This window comes from Dipteris shenzhenensis, chromosome 17, assembly GCF_047967505.1.
Source record: "Dipteris shenzhenensis isolate YYH24624 ecotype China chromosome 17, Dip_SZ_1.0, whole genome shotgun sequence".
NCBI lineage: Eukaryota > Viridiplantae > Streptophyta > Polypodiopsida > Gleicheniales > Dipteridaceae > Dipteris > Dipteris shenzhenensis.
Window position 1 is genome coordinate 46,446,650 of NC_141612.1, and position 23,483 is coordinate 46,470,132.

The 23,483-nt window shown below is 42.3% G+C and overlaps 1 protein-coding gene across 4 annotated transcripts in view; it reads right to left on the bottom strand.

Moving 5' to 3' along the window:
* LOC147892191 (putative serine protease EDA2) overlaps positions 1-22,399 on the bottom strand; it is a 37,924-nt gene extending 15,525 nt beyond the window's left edge. Inside the window, exons 1-6 of one of the 4 annotated variants that reach the window (XM_087387911.1) lie at positions 22,293-22,399; positions 21,036-21,161; positions 17,884-18,039; positions 17,520-17,705; positions 6,428-6,544; positions 6,065-6,118 (exon numbers count right to left, since the gene is read on the bottom strand). In XM_087387911.1, the coding sequence (XP_087244037.1) occupies positions 6,065-6,118; positions 6,428-6,544; positions 17,520-17,705; positions 17,884-18,039; positions 21,036-21,161; positions 22,293-22,331 (678 nt within the window). In that variant the 5' untranslated portion in view covers positions 22,332-22,399. The other 3 variants (XM_087387908.1, XM_087387910.1, XM_087387909.1) reach the window with 3 other exon arrangements.
* Positions 22,400-23,483: the final 1,084 nt, after the last annotated feature.

A 23,483-nucleotide genomic window follows, 5' to 3' on the forward strand; every position in this document is an offset into this window, starting at 1 on the left:
TTCAAAGATTGATCTGAAGAGTGAGTGGATTCATGAGACAGATATCCAGAAGACAACCTTCCGCATGGAGAAAGCCTAGTATGAGTTCGAGGTGATGCCTTTCGGTCTCACAAGGGCACCCAGCCCTTCACGAAAAGCAATTTCTTCTTGGAGGAAGTACATTACTTGAGGTACATCATCACTCCAACAAATGTTCGCCTAGCCCCAGCCTAGGTGAAGGATATAGTGGAGTGGGAGGTGTCTAGCATAGATCAGGAGGTTCCGATGTTTATGGGCATTTGCGAGGCATACAAGAAGCATATCAAGGACTTGGCAAAAATTGTAATTCTCATCACTGACCTTTTACAGGGAGTAAAAGCCAAGAAGCAGCATATCACCTTTACTCCAGTAACTCTTTTATCCTTTGATTTGTTTAAGGAGGCAATCACCACAGCACCATGCCTAGCATTGGCGCAATAGGATCAATCGTTTGATGTACGGACCGATGCCAACGATTATGCCATTGGAGCAATTCTTGAGCATAATGGTCACCCAGTCGCATTTGAGGGACGCAAGTTGATTTCAACAGAGACCAGATACTCCTTGTATGACAAAGAGTTATGTGCAGTCATCCATGTCCTCAAGACATGGAAACATTTTTATATGGTTAGGGTTTCACAGTCCGCACAAATCATCAGGCCTTGCGGTGGCTTCAGACCATGCTTGCCGCTCAGTGTCTCCGATTGCCAGACCAGCTGGAGCCAAACTTTTCGGCAGTTTGGCGGCATGATCGAGTATCAGCTAGGATCAAAGAATGTTGTGGCAGATGCTCTTAGCGGACGAGGAATGGTCACCTCTATTTCCATAGTACAGGAGTCCTCTCTAGCATAGATGCGCAACTAGTACCATACGGATCCAGATTTCGAGACACCTTGGTACAAAGTTAGGCTGGACACACGACCAAGTGACTTTGTTATATATGACGGGCGTTGTTCTTTAAAGGACGCCTTTTTGTGTTGCCCCCATACCATGCTACATCCTCTATGATATGCATGATTCTCCAACCAACGGACACAGAGGGGTTGCAAGCACTCTCAAGAAGATCGAGCATAAATTTTTTTGGCCACATTTATGCAGTGATGTTCATAAGTTCGTATCTTATTGCCAAGTGTGCCAGCAAGTGAAGGTATCCCACGGGAAGCAACCTAGATTACTCTAGTCCTTTGAGATTCTGGATCAGTCGTTTAAGCATATTAGCATGGATTTTGTTACGGACCTTCCACTAGCTATTGGTACCAGGATCACCATCTGCTTGACCATTTAACAAATTTGTCATGCTTATTCCATGCAATCTTTCCATCGACACACATGACACAGCTCGTCTTTTCCTCAGATGGTGGTATTCCATGTGTGGTATGCCCCCTATCATTGTATTCGACAGGGAAATTCACTAGTCATTTTTGGAGAGCCCCGTTTGACAACTTTGGTACCAAACTTAGTTTCTCCAACAGTTTTCCGCTGGGAGTAGTATTTACCCCTAGTTCAAGGGATCTTGAATGACACCCATTCTTCCAATTTGAGTCAGACTCCCTATGAAGCAGCTTTCGGCAAGAAATTCAAGTCCCTTCTCACTAGGACGTCCGAGAAGGTATATGAAGCCGATTATATCACAGAGACTTATTAGCAGATCATGGAGTCATTAAAGGACCGAATTACCTTGGACATGAACCATGCATCCAGTATTTCATGTGTCATGGCTCAAACCGTATGTGGGTCCGGCACTTACACAGTACCAGATGTGGGGCAGCCCGAAATTGTTAATGAGGCAGAGGTCGTTGAACCTGAGCAGATTTTACTTCATCGGTTCAAAAGAGGGATAAGCAATTGACAACGCTTGTATGCAGTCAAGTTCAACCACATGGGCTCCCAGGAGGCACCATGGGTGGAAGATGATTTTTTCACAAATTATTGAGACTTCCTTGCAGCGTACAAGGCGGCCTTTCCCCTACCCTAGTTGGAGTTTCAGTAGAAGGGGATGTCACTGGCATCCACAACCCATGGCCATGCTGGCCGGCTATCAGCACAACAGCCACGTGGGCTGCTATAAAGCCCAGTGCAGACGCACGGAGTAGGCACAGGACCAGACGATGCCGTCAGGAGTCAGCACTGATTGCCATGTCAAGAGACATAGCACAATAGCCATCACAACAGCCATGTGGACTATTGTACAGTCCAGTGCAGACGTAGGTAGCAGGCACAGGAGCAGACGATGCTATTAGGAGTCAACGCTGACTGCCATTTTAATAAACAGATCTGGGGCTAGCAAACAGAGCTGAGTCTGGGGTTGGTGCAAGTCAGTGCTGCAGTAGCTAGTCGGCTCCTCAGTTGGTTGATCTAGGGGCTCAAGGGGGCTTATAATAGACATCCCCTTGGCCCTCATTCTTCATCCACTCCTTGGACCTTTCATAGGCATATTTCAGCAGCATTGGGACGAGGTTTCTTTGAGTTAGCCTTGACTCTCTTGGAGGTGTGAACACAGTGCCCAAGGCTAGTTCCTTAGCGCTTGGTCCAAGAAGATCTTCTCCAAGCACTTCTCTTTAGGAAGGACATGTAGACGACTTTACGCTTCAGCAGATTTCGAGGTATACCTTAGGTGTACCATCAAGCCCTTCTCTTTAGGATTCGACCTTGTAGAGAAGGTTAGGCAGATGACTTTTCGCTTCATCAGATTCCTTGGTTTGGTTGCTATGATTGGAGCTTCTTTTGGGTTGGTCACAGAGATCCCTCCTCCCTACTTTATCGTCTTTTTTAGGAGAGCCAATTAGATTTGATATAGTTCCCAGAGTTAGGGTCATTGTGTCCAACCCTACTATTTGCATTGACCACCTCATGTTCTAGCATCTTGATGGATCTCTTTTCAGTAGAAAGTCGAGATCATGGGAAGGTAGGATCTGTGTTGGATATGCAGGACCTTTCGGAAATTTGCAAGAGATTGCCCAAAGAAGAAGAAAAAGCCCAAGAAGTCTTTTGGTGCAGCCTCTCCTCATACTTGACAAAGTGCTCATCCACCACCTACTATCTCATGTTGATAGATTTGGCGGCACTCCTCCACTGCCCATAGATTAGGAGGCTCCTCTTGACTTGGATCTTACTCTGGTCGGTGCTAGTGATATTCCAATTCTGGTTGTGGCTACTGGTGCCCATGAATGTATTCAGGCATGGCTAGTGATGCCCCAAACCTAGTCTTGGGCGAGGCTAGTGATGATGCTCCTTTTCTTGTGGGTCATGGTCTTCTGTTCGAGCAGCCCCCTTCCACATCAATTTTCCAATCTCCCTATATTGATTGAGGGAAGGGTGTGACTCCTGCCTCCTTAGGTTACAAAGCCATATTTATCCCTTGAAATAAAGAGGAAAATATTTTATTTTGACTTTGCTCAAAGAATATTGACTCCGATCAAAGAGTATTGACTTTGGTCAAATTGAGTTGACTTTTGTCAACTAGAAAAGTTCTATCTTTTTTATTGTTTTTGCTTAGTTGCGTGGTGGGGATGCCCATGCCCATGGAGGACTCGGATTAGTCTAGAGAACTAGAATGAAGTCAGTGGGGATGTCATAGTAGCTAGTCCATGCTATGCGTGATGGAGTTTATGGTTTTTAATCTTTTTTTTTCCAGAGATTATGGTTTTCAATCTTATAAGTGACTATCGTGAGATTGAAACTACACTATGTTGTGTTTTTATAGGATGAGTTTGGGGATGTTCCTAGATTCATCTAGGTATATGCTTCTGCCATATTAGCGGACATGCAAATTTCACCTTGTGAAGTTATCGTCCAAGTTGCGGCCTGCTGGTATTGCGATAATTCTTTCTATCTTAAATGGTGCATTGCCCTATCAGGTAGATTTAGATGCTCGTTTGGGAGAGACTAAAATGAAATTGTTTAGACTTCACAAGGCAGTTGTAGCTTGAATGAAGAGATTTTGGACTCCTTTTGATTAGCCTTCTCCTTTAGTGCTAGCCTTCGTCATGGCTGAGTTTGCCCTTCACCTTCGGAGTGCCGGCAGAAACTCAGTACGAAGACTTCGTATAAATGGACGCTCAATTATGTGTGGGTGTGTGGATTTGTATGTGTGAGAGCATATTTTTATACTATGGTCTACACCCACTGTTGGGCGTTGATGACGTCAGTGGGGATGTCATAGTAGCTAGTCCCTGCTATGCATGATGGAGTTTATGGTTTTCAATCTTATGAGTAACTATCATGAGATTGAAACTGGACTATGTTGTGTTTTAAGAGGAGTTTGGGAATGCTCCTGGATGCATCTAGGTATACTGACTAACCTCTAATGGGTGAGATGTGCTTGGTTGTGTTTTATTTGTGGTAGGCTCTAGGAAAGTGTAAAAATGCCCACATTTTAATGGGAAGGGGCATGCAAAAGTGGACGTCCAAAATGCTACAAGAGCCACACATGCAAAGTGGCTATTTTTGGCAGGGGCTGCCAAAGTTAGAAAACAACTCATTTCTTCTAGCCAGGATGGTGACTTTGAGAGCTATTCTGATCTGTTGCAAATTGTTGTAGCATCTTCTTTGAGCTCCATGCGATTGAACTTTTTGTATCAGGTTGTTGAATCTTGTCTTTTTTTTGTGTGGGGGGAGGGGGGGGGGAAGGGAGGGGACGGGAAGGGGGGGGGGGGGGGCAGTCCTTATTCCTCGCTCCTAGTGTATGTGTTCTCCTTCCCCACACCCCCTCTTTCAGATCGATTGGGTTGCTAGGAGAAATCGTTGTTGTTCCTGTCTTGACGAGTCTATTAGGTGTCTGTTTTCTCTATTGAATCTTGAATTTTGAATTCTTCTGTTGTGTTGATCTGCTGCAAATTGTTTAAACTGCTGTGAATTGTGGTTATCTAGTGCGATTTACTGAAAAGTGCTGCGATTTAGGGTTTCAAGGCTAATTATAGTGGTATCAGAGCTGAGGATCACCTCTTTCTTTGCTGTTGGCGATCCTAGGCTGAGAAAATCCTCTAGAGGTGATAGAAGTCCATAAGAGCAGGCAGGCACAGACAGGGAGTAATGAACTCATTTCTCCTTTTTCTGCAAGGGAAGAACCCTTGGTACAGTTTTCGAATAAGTTTTTATACTGATTTTGTGCGGCCAACAAAGTTAGGCCCTTGACCTAGTTAAACACCAGCTTTGTGGACAAACATTTGACCAATTCTAGTGTAGGAATAGATTGGCTTTGGCTGTCCAAGGAGAAATTCAAATTTGAGAACAGTTTGTTCTAATGGCAGGATCAGGAGAGCGCTGGAGTTCAAACACTAGGCTGCCTAGCAAGAAGAGATCTGAGATACCAGCTGATGATCTCGATGAAGATTTTGTGAAGGCCAAGATATAGGAGTATGAATTATTGAAAAGAATCCACGATCTCAGCATCTTTTTGAATCAGGTCCCACTAAGAATCTGCCAAGCAAGTGTCTATTACTTCCCTCCAAGAAATCTAGAAGAAGGCATTCTTCTAGCCCCTCATCAACTTCTTCAGCTCAGGTTCATCTAGGAGATGCCATAAATCTCGGCGTAGAGGGAGAAGTATGACACCGAGAACTAGATCCTTAACACGGGGGGGCCACTTTGTAAAAACCCCATATAGCACGTGCGATCCAGGGGAATTAAAAAACCTTGTAAATTTTTAGATGATAAAAGTATCCCTTATGTATGAAAATTTTCACTTTTTGAATTACAAAACCCCTTATGTATGTATATTTTATGTAACTCTAGAAAGATATAAAAACCCTTCTATTGTTGTAACGTAGTTGCGTGCTGCCATTGAGCCTCCAATCCTCTCTGGAGCCAAGAAGTATTTCTAATAGCAGTTTCTCCCAAAGCAGTTTGTGGATGAAGTCTATATTGCATGGGATGGCCACTCAAAAGAGATAGGGCATAGACTCTCGCAAGGGCTTCATTGAAATACTCCCTTTCATAGCTTTTTTGCAAAAAAATAAAAATCTAAGATTTGGAATCATGTGCACGAACATTTATTTGGTGACATGCATACTGTATCTATGTACTTAAGGAACAAGAAAAGCCGTACCGCTAAAGCTGTTGAATCTGCTATCAGGCTTAAAAAATCTGCATCTCTTCTTATCTGACAAAGCAAGCAGAAAAAAATCAATGCACACTAGAACATCCATGCTGTCCACCAAACTGTTATGTGAGAATTAAAAAAGACTGCTAAGATTCTCTGACACACCAAACTTCCTACAAAGGAAGCCTGTAATATGCATTGATTATAAACTTAGTTGTAAAATGTGAGAGTCTTAACAGCAACAGTCACAAGAGCTATACAAGCGAATAATCCATTTGAAGATTAGCTATGTTACACCTGAACTCTTAAGACACAAGAACATTGAACTTGCACAATAATTATGCTGAAAATATAAGACAAGTTTCATACCACTTCTGCATCGAAGAGAGCCTTCAAAAAGGTCATATTTTTCTGCAGATAATTATTTACAACAGCCTTAACCTCTTGCAATGCATCACTACAAGTGGGACCAACTGATTCTGCTACCTGGAAAGGAAAATTAAAGGAGAGGCTCAACAGCAACTCCAGAAAATGGGAGAGTAGTTTAGCCTTATAACAACCAGTGAAATGTGAAACCTTAATAGTTGAATAAACGTCCTCCAACTCATTGTGCTGAGTACATTTAGCAAATTTAGTTTACCAAATTCTTTTCAGGAAGGAAAGTTGGACAGAATTAGATTCTAAAAAAGCTTATGAAATCAACATGTTGTTAAGGGTTAATCTCTCTCTCTCTCTCTCTCTCTCTCCATATATATATATGTGGAGGGAAAAAACTGACCCTGGTTCAATGGGACACTAAGATCCTAGAGCTTAACATCAGATATCAAAGAAAGATATAGATTTAGTAGTGGGGAGTAGTCGGATGTTAGAGGATGAAGTGGCTTCATGCTCGCTAATCTTAGTGTGAATGTCAGCTTTATTTACCTTTGTGTCCACCTCTACTATCACTTCCTTCTTGATTGCTTGCACTCCTATTTTAACAAGCTCTTGATTGTAGAGATTTAGGGGAAGGAGGAGAGGCCTTGCAGGTCTGCTTTATCTAAGCTATTATGGCTTTCTTGTTGGCCCTTCAAAGCCCTGGATTCGGGCTACCAAATGGCCATCTATTACCTCAGTTCTCGTACTTCTCGCTATAGATAGAAAATCTGCTCTTGGGGGCCAACTGGTTAAGGGCCCTTGTTGGTATGCCTTTGTGTAGGGAAGAAGTTGTGGAGTCAAAAATTGTAGAGTAAAGGATTTTTGCTGACAGGATTAAAGGTGCACGATATTTTGCTTCATTTTGGCCATGCACTCCTAGCTAAAGCTAGCCCCATGGCTAGGATGGGAGTTCAGACCAACTTGGGGTTAGAGGGAGTTGCTGTTGCGGCTGAGTGCTGCTACGTTAGAGTGAGATGGTGCAGGGTGGGATGGAAGCTGGAAGATGGGAGGGAGCTGTTCCTGCTTGTGGTGCTGGAGCGGGGTAGAAGAGGAAGCTGAGCGGAGGTGGAGAGATATTTGTGTCTAAATACGTAATCCATAAGGCCAACAAGTGTTGGCCCCCCAAACAATATCATTGGCAAAGCAGGAAGCCTTGGAAGAGCTAGCGGTTCCAACTCAAGGGCAAGAGGCAAAGACAGAAAGGAGAGAACCTTAATTATGCAATATCTTGAGGAGGTTTAGGGGTACCTTAAGTCACTAAGGGAATGGGACACATGACATATGTTTATCAGCCGAAAACTAGTTGAGGGTATACCAGTATTAATAGGGCACATAGAGGAGCTAGGTTCTTTGGTTGAGGGCAATTGGATCATGGGAACTAAAACCCGTTTGGTTACATGGGAACTAAGTTCATGTAGTTCGGCTACATAAGAACCAAGTTTATGCAATTTGGTAACATATGAAATAAGCCCATCTCGTTCGATTAGGGCAGCACATGGAGAAGCAGCTGTATGCTGCAGTAGGGCAGCTATGTGGATAGCTTTGTAGGCTGCCACATGGGCTGCAGACCAAGCCAGCCACAAGGACTGGTAGGGCTTGTTTGTGGGCTGCAAACAAGCGAGGTAGAGGGATGGAGGCCTTTTGTAGGGCCTGGAGCTGGTCAGTAGAAGGCTTTGACAGGATAGTTGTGTGGGCAGATATGGCATGTGGTAGCACCCGTTTTTTGTGGTTTGTATGTGCAGGTTGGCCTCTTGGTCAGCTATTCCAAGGGGTGAGGTCTGCCATTGCCTTACCAATATAAAGGGGGAGCCTTGTTCCCCCATCTTGGCAATCCATGTTAGCAAGGAGTTGCAGCCCACTGAAGTTTTGCTAGAGGGAGCAGAAGAATGCAAAAAGGAGACGTGAGGAGCCCACATCAAGGGAGCACCTTGTTGCTTGATGGTGGTACATTGACCACCTCTCATCTCCATCCAGTGGCACATGAGGACCCACCTCTCTCATCCCCATTGCTAGCAAGTTGCATGGGTAATGACATGGCCTTTCATGGTAACCTTTGTCTACCCACCTCCATCATGCCATACTCTTTGGCCTTGTCTACAAGGAGTGCTATGCTTGCAAGATATAGCTAGTGATCTCAGAGGAGTTACGGAGTTACACTCAAATCCATCTCCCACGTGCACTAGGATCTCGATTGGGCAATTCTGGGTATCTTCTCATAGGCGATGGATTGAGACAAGATGGGTAGAGGGCATTCCACGTACGTGATGTACAAGGGACCAAGATAGAGGAGCACTTTGCATTCATATGCCCTATTGTAATATGAGATCCATGGACAACATCACTGTCTATGCAAGAGCGGTTTTGTCCGACTAGAGTTCTTGGCACATTCCGATCAGCGACGTGTGGCCGGTTTCTTCCTCGAGGCCAAGAGACAGAGAGATCACCTCATGTGATCACAGAGGAGAGCATAGGAGAGACCTTCAGAGTCCCGTCAGAGGAATTTTCACAGAATATTCATTTCTAGCACATGATGTTATTGTTGTGTCTTGTTCTCAACACCCGACTTAATGTACATCCACGCTTGCTTTCATTCATAGAGGAGCAGTGACATGGCGCCTTTCTTTCTCTTTTGTCAGCTATTATTTGACTTTGTCTATGTTGTTTGTGGGACAATTTAGATAGTGAATTCTAACAAATAACACATTCTATGGCTACTTGTTTTTCAGTACCAGCTGTTAAAACTGTGCCTTCGAGCATCATTATCGACGTTCCTTTGTGTGTGATGCTGCCTCTAGGCATGGTATAGATGCTGAATACATTGAATTGTGTGAAGGCTCTTCAAGCAGGCCTGAGAGCTTATCTGGTGCATGGTTGGTGGAAGGTTGTGAAAGAGTTATCTATTGACAAATTATAACTGCTTATGTTTTAGTACCACTTATTGCCTTCAAGCATTATTGTTGAATTTTGTTTGTCACTACAGCACATTCCTCGAGATATGTGATGCTACCTCTCGACATGGTAACTATGCTAAATACATTGAATTGTGTGAAGGCTCTGTTGGAAAGGTCACCTCCCCATCTGTAAGCCCCCATTCGATGGCGGGAGCGTTACTGAAGGTGGTGGTGCTAGGAGGTGCTACCAGAGATGGACTTGTGTACCAGGACGGTGCGTGGAAGCAGAACCAGACCTGGTCGAGTAGGTGCCACTGGATGAAAAGCCAGGAAAAGATTTCGACATCGAAGTGTTCCAGAGGACTACGACCAAGGAGTTACTGGAGCATCGTCATCCATGTTGGCATTGGGCCGAGATGTGTCAGTGAAGAGGGGGTGTTGGAAAGGTGACCTCCCCATCTATAAGCCCCAATATGAAGAGAGCATGGGGGAGGGAGACCTAGGGCGTACCCCACATAAAAAGAGAGAAAGGGGCTGCCACATAGACAGCATCATGGCTGTCATGTGGGCAGCACATCTAGAGCTGTTATGGGCAGATCAGAGGGAGCTTGGACAGGAGCCCGATCTAGGACATGAAGGCGCAGTGTTTGCAGGAGATTTGGGGGGGCTGGACCCCAAATATAGGAGGGCATCTGCCCTTGAAAGGAGGGCCAAAGCCCTAGTGTTGTGGACCAAGGGCCCTTGTAATGAGAGCCCTCTAATGGTGGTTTTTCAGTATAAGAGGCCATTGGGCCTCATTCATTCATTCAACAGAGCAGCAATTCAGGGAGCAGAAGGAGCAGCAGATCAGCCATCTGTGGGCCTCTATCCAGAGGGAGGCAAGTGGGCTGTAGAGCTGCCGACCTAGCTCAGAAAATTGCCACCTAGGCTTGTGCAAAGACAACAAGGTATTGGATTTGGACGGAATGTCTACAGAAGCTCGAGGTGGAGCATGCGGGCTCGAGTCTAGAGATAGCTGGCAGATAGGAGTACCTTGTTGTAAGATTAGAGGACCATACCATTCGTGGGACTCTGGATCTATGTCTGTCTTGTGTCCATAGCTTTGGACGGAAATATATTATTTTGGGGGTTTCTCTATCGGGCTTATTCATTGCCTATTGATGAGTCTACACACCTATGCTATGCACATAAGTTTAAGAAGTTAGTGATTCCACACCCCACACCACATTGTGTGAGCTCCTGGGCTATTCTATCAGTCTTCCACTGTGCATACCCTCTGTTGGTCGATTTCTAACTTGGTACAGAGCCCTAGTAGGAGAGGCTCACAGGTGTGTAAGGCTGAAGGCAAGGACCTTGCTGAAGGACGACCTTGATTCAGAAGCTCTTGGGAATCGACTTCCACGACTGGAGGACAATGCCCTTGCGAGAAGGAGGGTGACTCAAGTTCAGTCAGGTGTGTAAGGAGTTCTAGTCTATTGAAAGTTGAGTTTGATCGACTTATCTGGTGACACTCTAACTGCTTATGTTTTAGTACCACCTCCCGACATGGTAACTATGCTGAATACAGTGAATTGTGTGAAGGCTCTTCAAGCAGGCATGATAGCTTTGAAAATTATTGGTGTGGATTGCGTTCTCGTGCACATCTGCTAGGATGTAGTCAAAGCTGAGGGCCAAAGTAATTATAATTGGTCTTTGTATCTTGCTCTTGTAAATTGACCAAATCTATAGGCTCGAAAATTCAAATGTCAATGTGTTTTCATGGTTGCAGTAAGCTTGCTAACAATTGCATCATCTCTCTCTCTCTCTCTCTCTCTCTCTCTCTCTCTTTTCTTGATTCTGTTGATTGGCAACAGAAGAAACCCTAATATATTCATGTGGAGAACCGATTCAAGGACGTCCATTTTCTGGTAGACTTTTTACCATCGTTGGGGAATCATTCGCCCATGCAGATGTGCAATAATTTCTTGATAGTTTTCTAGAGCCTTTTGGCCACACAATCATGGTAAGTGCAAGTTGTCGAAGTAGGGTTCCTGAACAGTCTATTGTGGACTCCAAAGAAAGATATGTTGTACCTCTCATACTGTTATCAAAGAAATTGAAGGAAAAATGTTTACAAGCTACAAAGTTGTTCAGTTTATCTTACACAAACTCACCATGGGGTTTATCCTGATGGGGAATTACAGTACCATGATAATGAAGAGGGTAGAGATTCCAAGGTGTGAGAGAATTTCAGTGCTATGATCAATACATGCTAGAAAGCCTGAAAAATTATGCTGAAGCCTAGATCAAGCTAGTGTAGGGACAAGGTGGACCTGAGGCTGCTCCCTCTGATAATCAGTCCTAAATGGCCTTCCAAATAATTGTTTTTAGAGGTGTCATTGAGGAGGCCATGACACGGAGAGAGGGGGTTTATTGATGCTTCAATTGCATTTCCACAAAGCTTTTGACACGGTGCCAAGAGCTCTACCTCATGAGATGTCCAATAGTAGCTGGAGTATTATCATGAGATAATCTAGGCAGTCATGGGACTTTATGAGAGAGTGTCAGGTAGGATTTGGACATATGCAGGGTGGTTGAGAGAGTATTAGGTAGGGTTTGGAAGGTGCGGGTGGTTGAGCACTATTGGAGTCACACAAGGTTTTCCATTGTCATCAACCTTGTTTGGCTTCTATATAGACGAGCTTGAGACTTTCATTGGGACACTCGACGGCTCGTTGCTCTCTTGTTGGATCCTTATCCAACAATCCTCCTACATGGAGATGATGTGGTGCTACTCTCATCCTTAGTAGAGAGCCTCCAATGACACTTAGATGCACTCAACACTTTCTAGGAGACACATGACGTGAAGGTCAACCTTGGTAAAACCACGGTTATGACTTGAAGGTCAACCTTGATAAAATCAAGGTCCTGATCTTCAATACATCCAGGAAACCATGCACAGAGAGAACCTCACACTTGATGGATTACTGGTGAAAGGTTTTTGCATCCTATACATACTTGGGGGTTCTTTTCTCTGGCTTGATTTTCCCAATGCAACCAACGATATAGGATGGATTGAGCATGGCATACGCTCAACTTCGAGAATTGAGTGATAGTGCTTTCACTTTGCTTTCTTGGTCTCTTCTCTTTGACTCTTTGGTCCACCCAACTGGTATGTAGGGTATCCCTTGTTGAGGACTAGATGTATTAGATATAGATTAGGCTCAAGTGAAGAGGCTTTAGGTTCTGTTGCTATCATAGATGACCCGCATTAAGCCTTTAATACCCCATCACATAGCCCTTGCTGAATTCAGAGCATCTGTACTACAACTTGACACAGTATTCTAGGCTATCAATCTTTATCACATTTTGGGATTATGGCTCTTGTACTACAGCCTAATGTAGGCATTGTGGTTGACCCTACCTTTGTCCCTGGCTTTGGTAGCCGAGGGCGATCAGAGGTGTTGGTATGCACATAAACATAGATGGTTAGAGAATTGAGGGCTCCACATGGATAGATTATCCCCCTTTTAGTATAGCATTGAGGCCCCCTCTATCCAACTCATATATCACAAGATGAACCAAGGTTATTCGGGAGGATCTCTTATAGCTACAAACATTTAGATCTTGGTTGGCACCGATCCAACTTCCTTTGAAGATTGACTTATACAAGGACCATCTCTACATATTTTAAAGGAGGAATTCATTAACCCACCACGATATACATGAATCCATGTCCCCCATTCCTTGAGGATGTCGACCAATCAGGTTCCGTGTCTCATCAAACTGACAGTGAGTGGTTTGAGGACATACACAGAGAGCGTCACATATATACTTTATGTGATTGATAGGCGATTGAGCTGGCGGAGCATTTTGATTTCATATGCCCTATATAGTGTGAAATTTGAGGTAATTTCTACCATTGTCTCTTGAGGGATTGTCTTGGATGCCTATCATTTCTTGTTCTACCCAGATCAAAGATGCATGGTGACTTTCATTCATGATGCTATCCAAGATAGGGATCATTTTATTAGAGCACATAGGATCTCTTATGATATACATCTAGACTCCACTCAAAGAAAGATCACTGAGTTTTTCTAGTCAGCTAGCATGGACCAGCAATCCCTAGGGGGACGACGACTCCAAGGACCAGAGTGAGAGATATGGTAGACGGTTGAGGCACATATCAAATTAGGGGATCTTCCCTCCTTGCTCACTAGATCAGTGTCACAACTGACAATGGTGACAGCAGCACTTGTCTAATGTAGGGCCATAGCTAGGAGGCCACAACGAACCACACATGCCAACCATCACCAACACTTTACCACAGGCTTAATGCCACTGCAACCTCCTACCCCCTTAGGCTTAACCCCTTTCCTAGCTTTCGGATGATCATCATAGTCATGCCACATCACAACATCTCCATGGGATCAAAGACCTTTTATGTAGTGTATTCATATGATCATGGCTATGCTGTATTCATCTTAGGTGTTGATGCCCACTTAGTGGTTGCACCCTTTTAACACAGTGTATGGCGTTCTTCTAGTCTCATAGACCCTTTTCTCTTTTGAATACTTTTAACAAACTTTCATCTCTCCCCCTCTCTTGGTACAAAGATAAATATTCATGGGAAGATGCATTAGGGGCACTAGAAAGAGAGCGATTGTAGCTATCACTTGGAATTTAAAGCCTTAACCTACCTTGAAAATAGAGGTTCCTAATCATTATCATAGTTAGGAACTTTACAAGAAGATGCAACAAAAGGGATTGCAATCAAGCCAAATAACATTTGTTTCCATCCTAAAAGCATGTGCTTAAACATCACCCTTTGCTCAAGGACAATAGATTCACACTTGCAATATTGAAGGTAACCTTGATATATACTTATCTATTAGCAATATGAATGTTTTTTTCTATGAGATCTATTTGGTTCGACCTCTGGTTCCTTAAAAAAACTAGACTCTTATAACTTGTATTGGCAATATTAGTGTGAATATCACTCACACTAATATTGGCAATACAAGCTATTAGGGTCTACTTTTTTTTTTATTGGAGCGTTGTGATAGTTATATATTCGGAAGGATCCAATTTAGCAAAAGTAGGTCCAGTAATCATAGTTTGAAAGAATATAGAGGTAATTCTATGTGCTGTTTGTGAAAGGTATATAAGGAGATTTTAGAAATTGAGTTTTTAAATTATACATCTATAATAACGGATATTAATATTATCCACAAATTTCATCGGAGATCTATGTCAATGGAGAGTGAGGGGCTACAACTGCATTTTTAAATATGTATTTGAATGCACATTGTATGTATAGTTTTCTAAAGTTGCAACCCCATGTGGAAAATGAAGAGGCATGACTCGTATGATCGTTGATAAAGGGATTTTAAGTGGTTGTATCCTTGGCAAATAAATAATATCCCCTTATGGGTCCCTCGAATATTGTGGAAGAGGTTTCTAAATATGCTTTAGAGAGCATGTAACAGTGATGAAGAGGCACAAATGCAAACATGTTTGGTTACTTTGCCGAAAACCAAATCTAAAAACTCACTTGCATAGTGGAGAGGTAGTGGAAAAACTCAACCTATGGTTTATAATTCATGAATACATGTGCCAGCTTCCAACCATATTCCTTATTCCTCTTCCAATTGGAATCATAGTGAAACTCCAATTGGAAAGATAATAATATGCGCAAACATATGAACAATAACATAATCTGTCAAAGTGGTTATGCAAACCTAGGTAAACTTTGGTTGTCCACTTGTGCTCATGCTTGTTGGGCATGGCCAACTTATGCAAACCTACATGTGCTATCCAAAACGTTTATACAAAACCATGTGCCACATGTTAACTATGGAGCTCGGGGGGGTCGCTCATAAATATTTAAGCATAGCACGTGGGTTCAATAGAAGGAGTTTTTAAAATTTCCTTTTTATGCGTTTTTCACATACAGAAGGGTATCATTATAAAGGGTGTGTTCACAGATAAATTTACAGATAAGGGGTTTTATAAATATGCCTTGAATGCATGTGAATAGAAAAAGGGTGCATTTTATTCATGATTAATTTACAGATAAGGGGGTTTTATGAATATGCCTTGAATGCACGTGATATATAGGGTTTATACATAGTGATCCCCCTGAGTTATTGTTAATCTTGCCAAAAAGTAATATTTTGGGTGCAATTGTCATGATTAAAATGTAAAGGAGAAACATGGTCATAGTTAACAAAAAACGACGATATTTTTGACAGTAGTAGCTAGAAAGCAATGATATTTTACTAGCACTACATCGGAGCATGCAGGCAGTGGAGAAATAGTTTTTAAATAGTACTAACCACCCTAATTCATGGGTAAGTTTTTAGCAAAATCCTTGCTCTACAGTGGTTGAAGCATTGAATCCATAATTGTGAAGAAGCATTGGAGTCATATCCAAAGACATATGCATGAAGACATATTCAAGAACTTGCTTGGATTGCTGAATGCTATCGTGACCAACATAAGCAAAGGAGCTACAAGCATAAGCATGGTTGCAACGTTGCTCATATGGCAGGCACTATGAGAAGTTCGAATCTAACTTAGTAATCCAATTCTCCCCAATGGTTGCTTGACGTCATTGCTTTAAACACCACAACTCAAAGTATGAGAGATTGCCAAAAGCTATCACATATGTAATCCATGCATAATCGCTTACAAAGGTTCAATTTCTTAAATTTTGAGAGCTCATGTTGTGTTTCTCAACATCCTTCTCCAAGTTGTAGTATAGATCAATTGGGGATCTTCTTGGTACAAGTTCCACGTATTGATTTCCAACAAGTCCCCCTACCTTTATTTGTCCATCTATTTTTCCATGATTGCTTTGATCCTTCCTTCTTGAATTACTTGCTTGCCCTTCATTGTGCCATTATGGCCTCTTTCTTGGTGATAAGGCTAGATCTTAGGACTTCCTTCATGGTTTTGATTGCATTGGCTACTGCTACTATTGCTAGTGTTGTTTTTGGCTCTGTGATGGGTGTTGGTTGGATTCAATGAGCAATTCATCCAGGAGATTTGCATTCATAGGAATTTTCCCTTTTTGGTTCCTTCATCGCCCCTTCCAAGCATGTTGAGGTTTTCTCTTTTGACACACTTTGTTATCGCTTCCCTATAGGCTCTCCACTTGAAGATTGATGTTGGCTATCAGGACATTGGCTAGCTCACCCTTGCTCCCACTAATGCCTTTATTGCCTTTTGGATGATCTATCTTGGGAGAAAAGTGTCCAATGTACTTAATTGAATTTCATTTAGATAGAAAAGGGAAGAAGTTGTTGGCAATTATCTTCATCGCCTTACTTGTCACATAGTGTTAGCCTTGTAGCTACGGTCCTTTGAGGAAAATATGGTGCCCTAATAAAAAGAAGAAAAAGAGGATGTGTGTGTGTGTGTGTGTGGGGAGGGGGTGGGCGAGTGGGAGGGGACATTCATTGAGACAGGAATTTCTCGTGCCAAAAATATCAAAGTATCTCTAGGATCTAGATATTTCCTTCCAAAGTTGGGAAGGAAATATTTAGAATCGTATCATAATATTGTGGAATGGCAAAATCTTGCAAACTTTTGACAGTATTTTATATGAATATATAAGTATACTTTCTATAAAAACATTGATGCTCCAAGGCCCACCCATCACATGTGCAATAACTCATCCAATACCACATGGCACTCTCCTCCATTGTTCCAAAGTTCTCCTCCCCAAACTCTCCAAAAGGCTTCTCTTCCTTAAACTCTCCAAAAAAGGCCTAGAATGTTGTAACCTTCTCTAGTCTTCCACCTCTATGTCAATGATTATCATGGGAATATGGTGATCTCAAATAGATTCAAGCACCTCTATATTTGACTTCTATGGGCCAGCATATACAACACCACCTATTTTTGTGTGCAGTAGCTTCATTTCTTGCATAATATGCACAAATGTAGAAATCCTCATAAATACCCAAATAAGAAATAGGATTTGTGGATATTGAATGATGAAAATTGTTCAAATCGTCTTTGTGTGCAAAGTTTCAAGATTTTGGAGTCGATTTGATAATGTCTATGTGCACGGCGCAGCAATTACTTGGCTAATTCACATTTGTGAGAGAGAACAATAATTAACATTGATGTGCAAACCATACAGAATTTGAGATCAGACATCTTACCTGCTTATCATATGCATCAAAATCTTCTATAACGTGAACAACAGCGGAGCTAGCAAGGCTACCCCGTGTCAAGTGAGGAAACTTTAATCTAAACCAGGCGCTTAAAGCTCCTGCATAAGAACCACCAAATGTAATCCAATCATTCTCAGCTGTATGAGAAAGGCTGTACTTTTGGTTTATCTGATTCTGCAAGGTCAATTGCAAGCAGTTGTCAACTTAGAAAATTAGCAACATCTCTTTCCTGAAACTCCTCATTCCTTAGAAGTGAACTGCTACGGAATGCAGTTGTACTGTAAAACTCAGAAATTGTATTAATAAGAATTTTCGAGACCGAAGAAAATCAACAAATATTCTCAGATCATGCCTGATAATAGTTTCGGAAGGCTGCCAAGTCAAATAGAGCTTGCTTGGATGACAGGTACTTGAGGTTCTTAGTTGTAAACTTTGAGAATGGGTAGCTATATCCATAGTATCGGTGCTCAAGAGTAACTAAAGCAGCCCTGAATTGTTCACCTAAAACCTGAAAGTAAAAAACTTATCAGACTTGACTAATTGTCACTACGGCCTCTTAAACCTGAGATTTATAATCTACCATCACGCATGCTCTCCTGGCCAACAAAGCTGAGCAAAAAACTAGGTTCTTATGAATTTGGCATCATACTTGCAACAATTTTGTACTTCCAAAGAGAGATATGAGACAAGAAAAAGAGATGTATATTTGGAGATTTTGCTTCGACAAACTTTCCTGTGTTAAGCATAATGCAAGGATTCGAAACTTGAAAAATATTAAAATTCTTAATAAATGCCTCTTTTCTAAGTCTCATAACAAGCCCCCTTTTTTTCTTCTGATGCTCTTGTACAGAACAGTTCTAGAAGAGGTAAAAAAAGAGCCCACCAAAAACTCTACCCTTTGCCATCCTGTGAGAAAGACGGAACAAGGAACGTGAGACCTGCAACAATTTACACAAAGAAAGCGACCCTCTTCCCTTATCCACTTGCAAAAGTTTTTTATACCCTTCAGCTAAAGCAAGAAATATGAGACAGAAAGGCGCAAAGAGATGGGGCAAGGTCCTGGTTGTTTTGGGTTGGGGGGAGGCTACAGCGCTTGGTGCCAGCTCGATTTCCTCTCTGCATTTGTAATGTAGGGCAGATGTCAGTGTCACCCCAAGTTCATTCATTAATTAGGCTACAGTATTGCATGAGAGGAGCATTGAGGAGACAATCTCTCTCCTTGCCTCTTCCTCTGCTGAAACACATATGATTGCATAGGAAGACAGGAGTTTAGGGGAGGAACACTGATCACTCAGTGCCGAGTTCTTCCTTAATGAGGCTAGGAGGAGAGGAGGGACGACCATCTCTTTCCCTGCCTCTCTCTCTCTCTCCCCTTCAAATGCATATGATATTTTCTAATCGCCATTGTGCACATGAAAGAAGAATTGAAACAAGGGGTCACTGGACGTGCCCGATAGCACTGCCCCTTACCAAAATCTGAGACTTTGTATGCTAAGGTAAAGAATTAATGCACCAGGTGGCTAAGGTAGAGAGTGTGTAACTCGTTCTTCTTCCCGATTTCAAAGGGCTCCCAAAATAGCACGTTTCCCTATGCTAGAGCTCTGCCCCATTAGGGGCAATGCTAACAAAAATAATAACTTCCAATTCTCAAACCCAGATCAACAAAGTTACTGAAAATCGTTCGAATTCAAATGAAGACCCAGTTTATGCCAAATTTACTGCACGTCCACACAGAAATATCTATGATTAAAGAGTGGCGAACATGAAATCACATACACAGCACTTTATAGTCAGCATTAAGTTCCTAAAGAAAGCACAACAGATTCTTCTTAACAAAGAACAAGTGATTTTTTTACTAGTGCCAAAAGAAACATATCTATCCCCCCACCCCCCATTTTCAGCTCACACACTGAAATAGGTCCCATAGCCTTTCAGTGAGCTTGAATATGTCATCAATGAAAGCAAACTGCATAGAGGAGAGTAAAGTTCACCACAATATTAAGTAGTTCACCACCATATGTATGTTCTGAGTATGTAGAACGGCCAATCCTTTAGAAATATTTGCATACATATCGAATTGTTATTAAGAATTTGCCTTCCTTACAACTTAGGTGAGCAGGATCTAGATCCCACCTTGGCAGAAGTCCATCCTTTGTCTCATGCTTCTAGCAAATAACTCGCTGTCTGCCAAAAGTGCATTAGGTTTACAAATGGTTGGAGTTTCCTATGATGTGTTCCCATATTTCCTAAAGTCGAACCTGTCTGACATGCAAATCATTTGGATTTCCCAACTGGACCGATTCATTCTACGGGTGTTGCTTCAAAATGACCAAACACCCAATGCTACATCTCACACTAGCGTACATAGTGTCAATTCTAAAACAGTGCTGATTCTTAGAGGCTAGAATAATAATTCACACTCAGAAAACACATATCAAGTATTAAGTATTTTTAAAGGGAACTTAGAGACGAGAAAGGCTATACGTGTAAGATCTACTTTTCCCTAAAAAATTGGGAGAGTAGTGATGGGATCACACAATCAAGAATGAGCTCAGTATTCAATATAAACACCCTATAACTTTGCCTCTCTGTTTAAGCTCTTCATCTTTCAATATCAGTAGATGCAGATGAAATCCCATGCTGCCGACCCTCAAAATTGTATGCTCAGACCTGATTCAATCAGTTAGAGGAAGCTCTGCCACCACTTGATTGAGCATTTTAAGCACAGTTTCTGGGGGCGAATACATCTGTGGGTGAGACCATATTAGGGTTCATATGCTGGCCCCTGGTATGTCTTTGGGACCAGGGACCAATTGAGCTATGCAGAATGGATGGATCATAGACAAAGGTTGAGTTAGAAGGATATTCGGGAACGTAAGCAACAGAGATTGGTCGAGTGGGGTGATTCAAAGGCAGGTTTCAGCGTAAAGGCTCTTGTAGAGTCCTTCATACTGATCTGATCATGAAATTGTAAGAGTACCTACAATTTCATCCACATGGGCTAAATGTTGGGAGTTGATGGGATACCCCTGGACAAGATCTCAAACAGGAGTGATATATAAGTTAGGCATGAGCATGAGAGCAATTATCCCAAGATTGAATTTGGCGCCATGTGTGTGCGCGTGCGCGGGGTGTGTGTGTGTGTACACATACATACATACATACATACATAAATACACAAATGTGTGTGTGTGCGTGCATGTGTGTGTGTGTGAGAGAGAGAGAGAGAGAGAGAGAGAGAGAGAGAGAGGGTCTTCGATACAGTTCTACAGAGTCATTATCTGGCAAATAGTCTGCACTGAAGCATAATTGATTGTTTCACCCTTCAGAATTTCCTGAAAAGATATTAACCCATCTCCCTGCTTAAAGTCGTTTGATCTACACGCGGCTTACCGCATCGCTCAGTTACGGGCCATATTATTACGCTACTTGAGGATACACAGTATTTGAGAAAGAACAATATGAAAAAATCATCGATCCTGATTTTAAGAACTTAAACCTTACCGCTATATAGTCGTTATAAATGCCACCGCACGTGCTCTCTCCACATATAATCAAGAATATTGGACCATCGGGTGCATCGAAGTAGTCTAGGAACTCAAAGTATCTTTGCTGAAACTTTGGAGAATCCTGTAAACACAAACGTTAGAAAATGGAAAAGACCCAGAAAAGTTGGGGTTTTACAAACCGAATAGCTACATACGTACGTGTTAATTGGAATAGATATACAGGTTAAGCGTAGGTCGAGGAGGACAAGCTCACCTCATTGAAATGCTTAGAGAATATAACGTGGAGGTGAAGATACGTTTCGTGGCATAAGAAGCGCATTTGCAATTTCTGAGTAGCCGGCTTGGATGCTCAATTTAATTATCATTCTAAAGTACTAGGCTACTAGCAGTCATTGTATAATTATTAGATTACTGTAAATCGTTCAGCGTCTTTAGTATGCTTTGATAGCAATTGTTCAGCGCTTTTAATATGCTAACTGCCGAGCTTGTTGGGTATTAATTACGATTGTAAACTTAAGGTGGGACTGCAAAACTATCCTTCATTCGCATTGGCAGAAGGGTAAAAAGATTGACACGCGAGTTACGAATCGAAGCGGGCGCCCACATCATGCACTCCATTTTTCTTTCGATATCGCTTTCTTTGAGAGTGTTTATGTTCAAAGCATGAGAGACACACCTCAGCTGCATAGTGATCCAGTGTCTGGTTGAGCCATTTGGGGTTGCTACTCAAGAGAATGCTATTGGAGCTATCTTGTAGGATTGCTGTATATCGATATGTTTGCAGCGAATAAGAGGAAGAAGTGGGCAGTTGAGCAAACTGAGTGACGAGGACGACAAGCACAAGGCAGGAGCTAGGTGCCCACATTAGAGTGGGAACCAAAGAGCTGATGCGCGGATCCATGCTGAATGCTAGCCGTCTGGGCTACCGCGAGTGGAATGATGCCTACTTGAAGCATAATCCAAATCTCGTGATAACGTTGAGCGACTGGTGAAGAGGACGTGCACTCGGTGTTTTGATTAGAGCGGTAAACGGGACGTTGCGAAGTCGTAAAAGACGATGATTGAGGTGGTGAGCATCGTCATCCCTTGCAGTACGCCAGGTACACTCTCTCGTCTGAGAGTGGTGGTCTGAGAGAGGTGATGACCGCTGAGGAGTCTCATCGGTGAGATCACTGCAGAGTGCGAAAAGCAAAAGCTGGATACAGGTTCAAGATTGCAGGCTGCAATGGCGGAAGGCAAGGGATCGTCTGACCAAAGCCACGATGCCGTGCATGCATGCGCGCCCCTCCATCTCTGTCCATCTCTCTCTTTCTCTGACGTAAAAGGCTCGTCCTCCCTCGTCGTCGTCGTCGTCATCTTCTTCTCTCGTCGTCGTCGTCTTCTTCTCCCTCGTCTTCTCTCTCGTTTTCTTGCCGCCTCGAACATATAACACAAACACATCCACTGTGTGTGTGTGTGTCTCTTAGCATTTGAAGACGTGCCTTCTTTTGGACGGCAAATTTCATGAAATAGAGGATGAAGTCAACGTCTCGTCGACAATAGATCACATGAACTATATGGCTTTGCAAACAATAAGGCCCACACATAGTGGGAGAAAGAATATGGAGCAAGCCCGATACTTCTTGCATTTCTAAAAACTTCCGACTTTGCACATTTGGAGGAAAGATATGAACTTACGATAGCCCAAATGAGTGTGTGGTGCCTATGATAAACATTTTTAAGGTTTTTGTAACATTATGTCAAAGGAAATTCTTCCATTCACATGTCATTATACCTAGGGTTTTTGCAAAGGTCAATTGTATCCCTTCATGAAGAATCTCTTTATGGAGCAAGACCTTCATGTGTCCCTACACAAAGAGTGTCGATTCCAATCAAGTAGAATGGTATGGTGGACCTTGGTACAAGGACATCCACCATATCCTACGCAAAGCTTTTGGTCAAAGAAAGCATGATGGTATGATGGTACAAGGATATACATTCCATCATAATGGTATAATAGTACAAGGACATCCACGATATCCTACACACAACTGCTTCTGGTGCAACCAAGCATGCTCGAGGTCGTTTAACTTTTGAGTATGCATCCCTCGGCATGCTTATCCTTGCCTCTTATTGCGATGTCTACAAATAAGGTGCCTTGTTAAACTTGCAATTTAAAGCACTCAAAACACAAACTGCATATGAAATGCAAAAAGCAAAAAGTTATATGTATGCATGTATGTGTGTATGTATGTATGCATGCAAGTATACATATATAGTACATATGTACATACGTATGTATGTATGCATGTATGTATGCATGTATGCACATATGTATGTATATATGTGTGTATGCAGTATGCATGTGTGTATACATAGATAGATAGGTAGATAGATAAATATATATAGATTAATAGATAGATTCGATAGATGAATAGTTGGGGAAGTGATTAGCTTATTTATA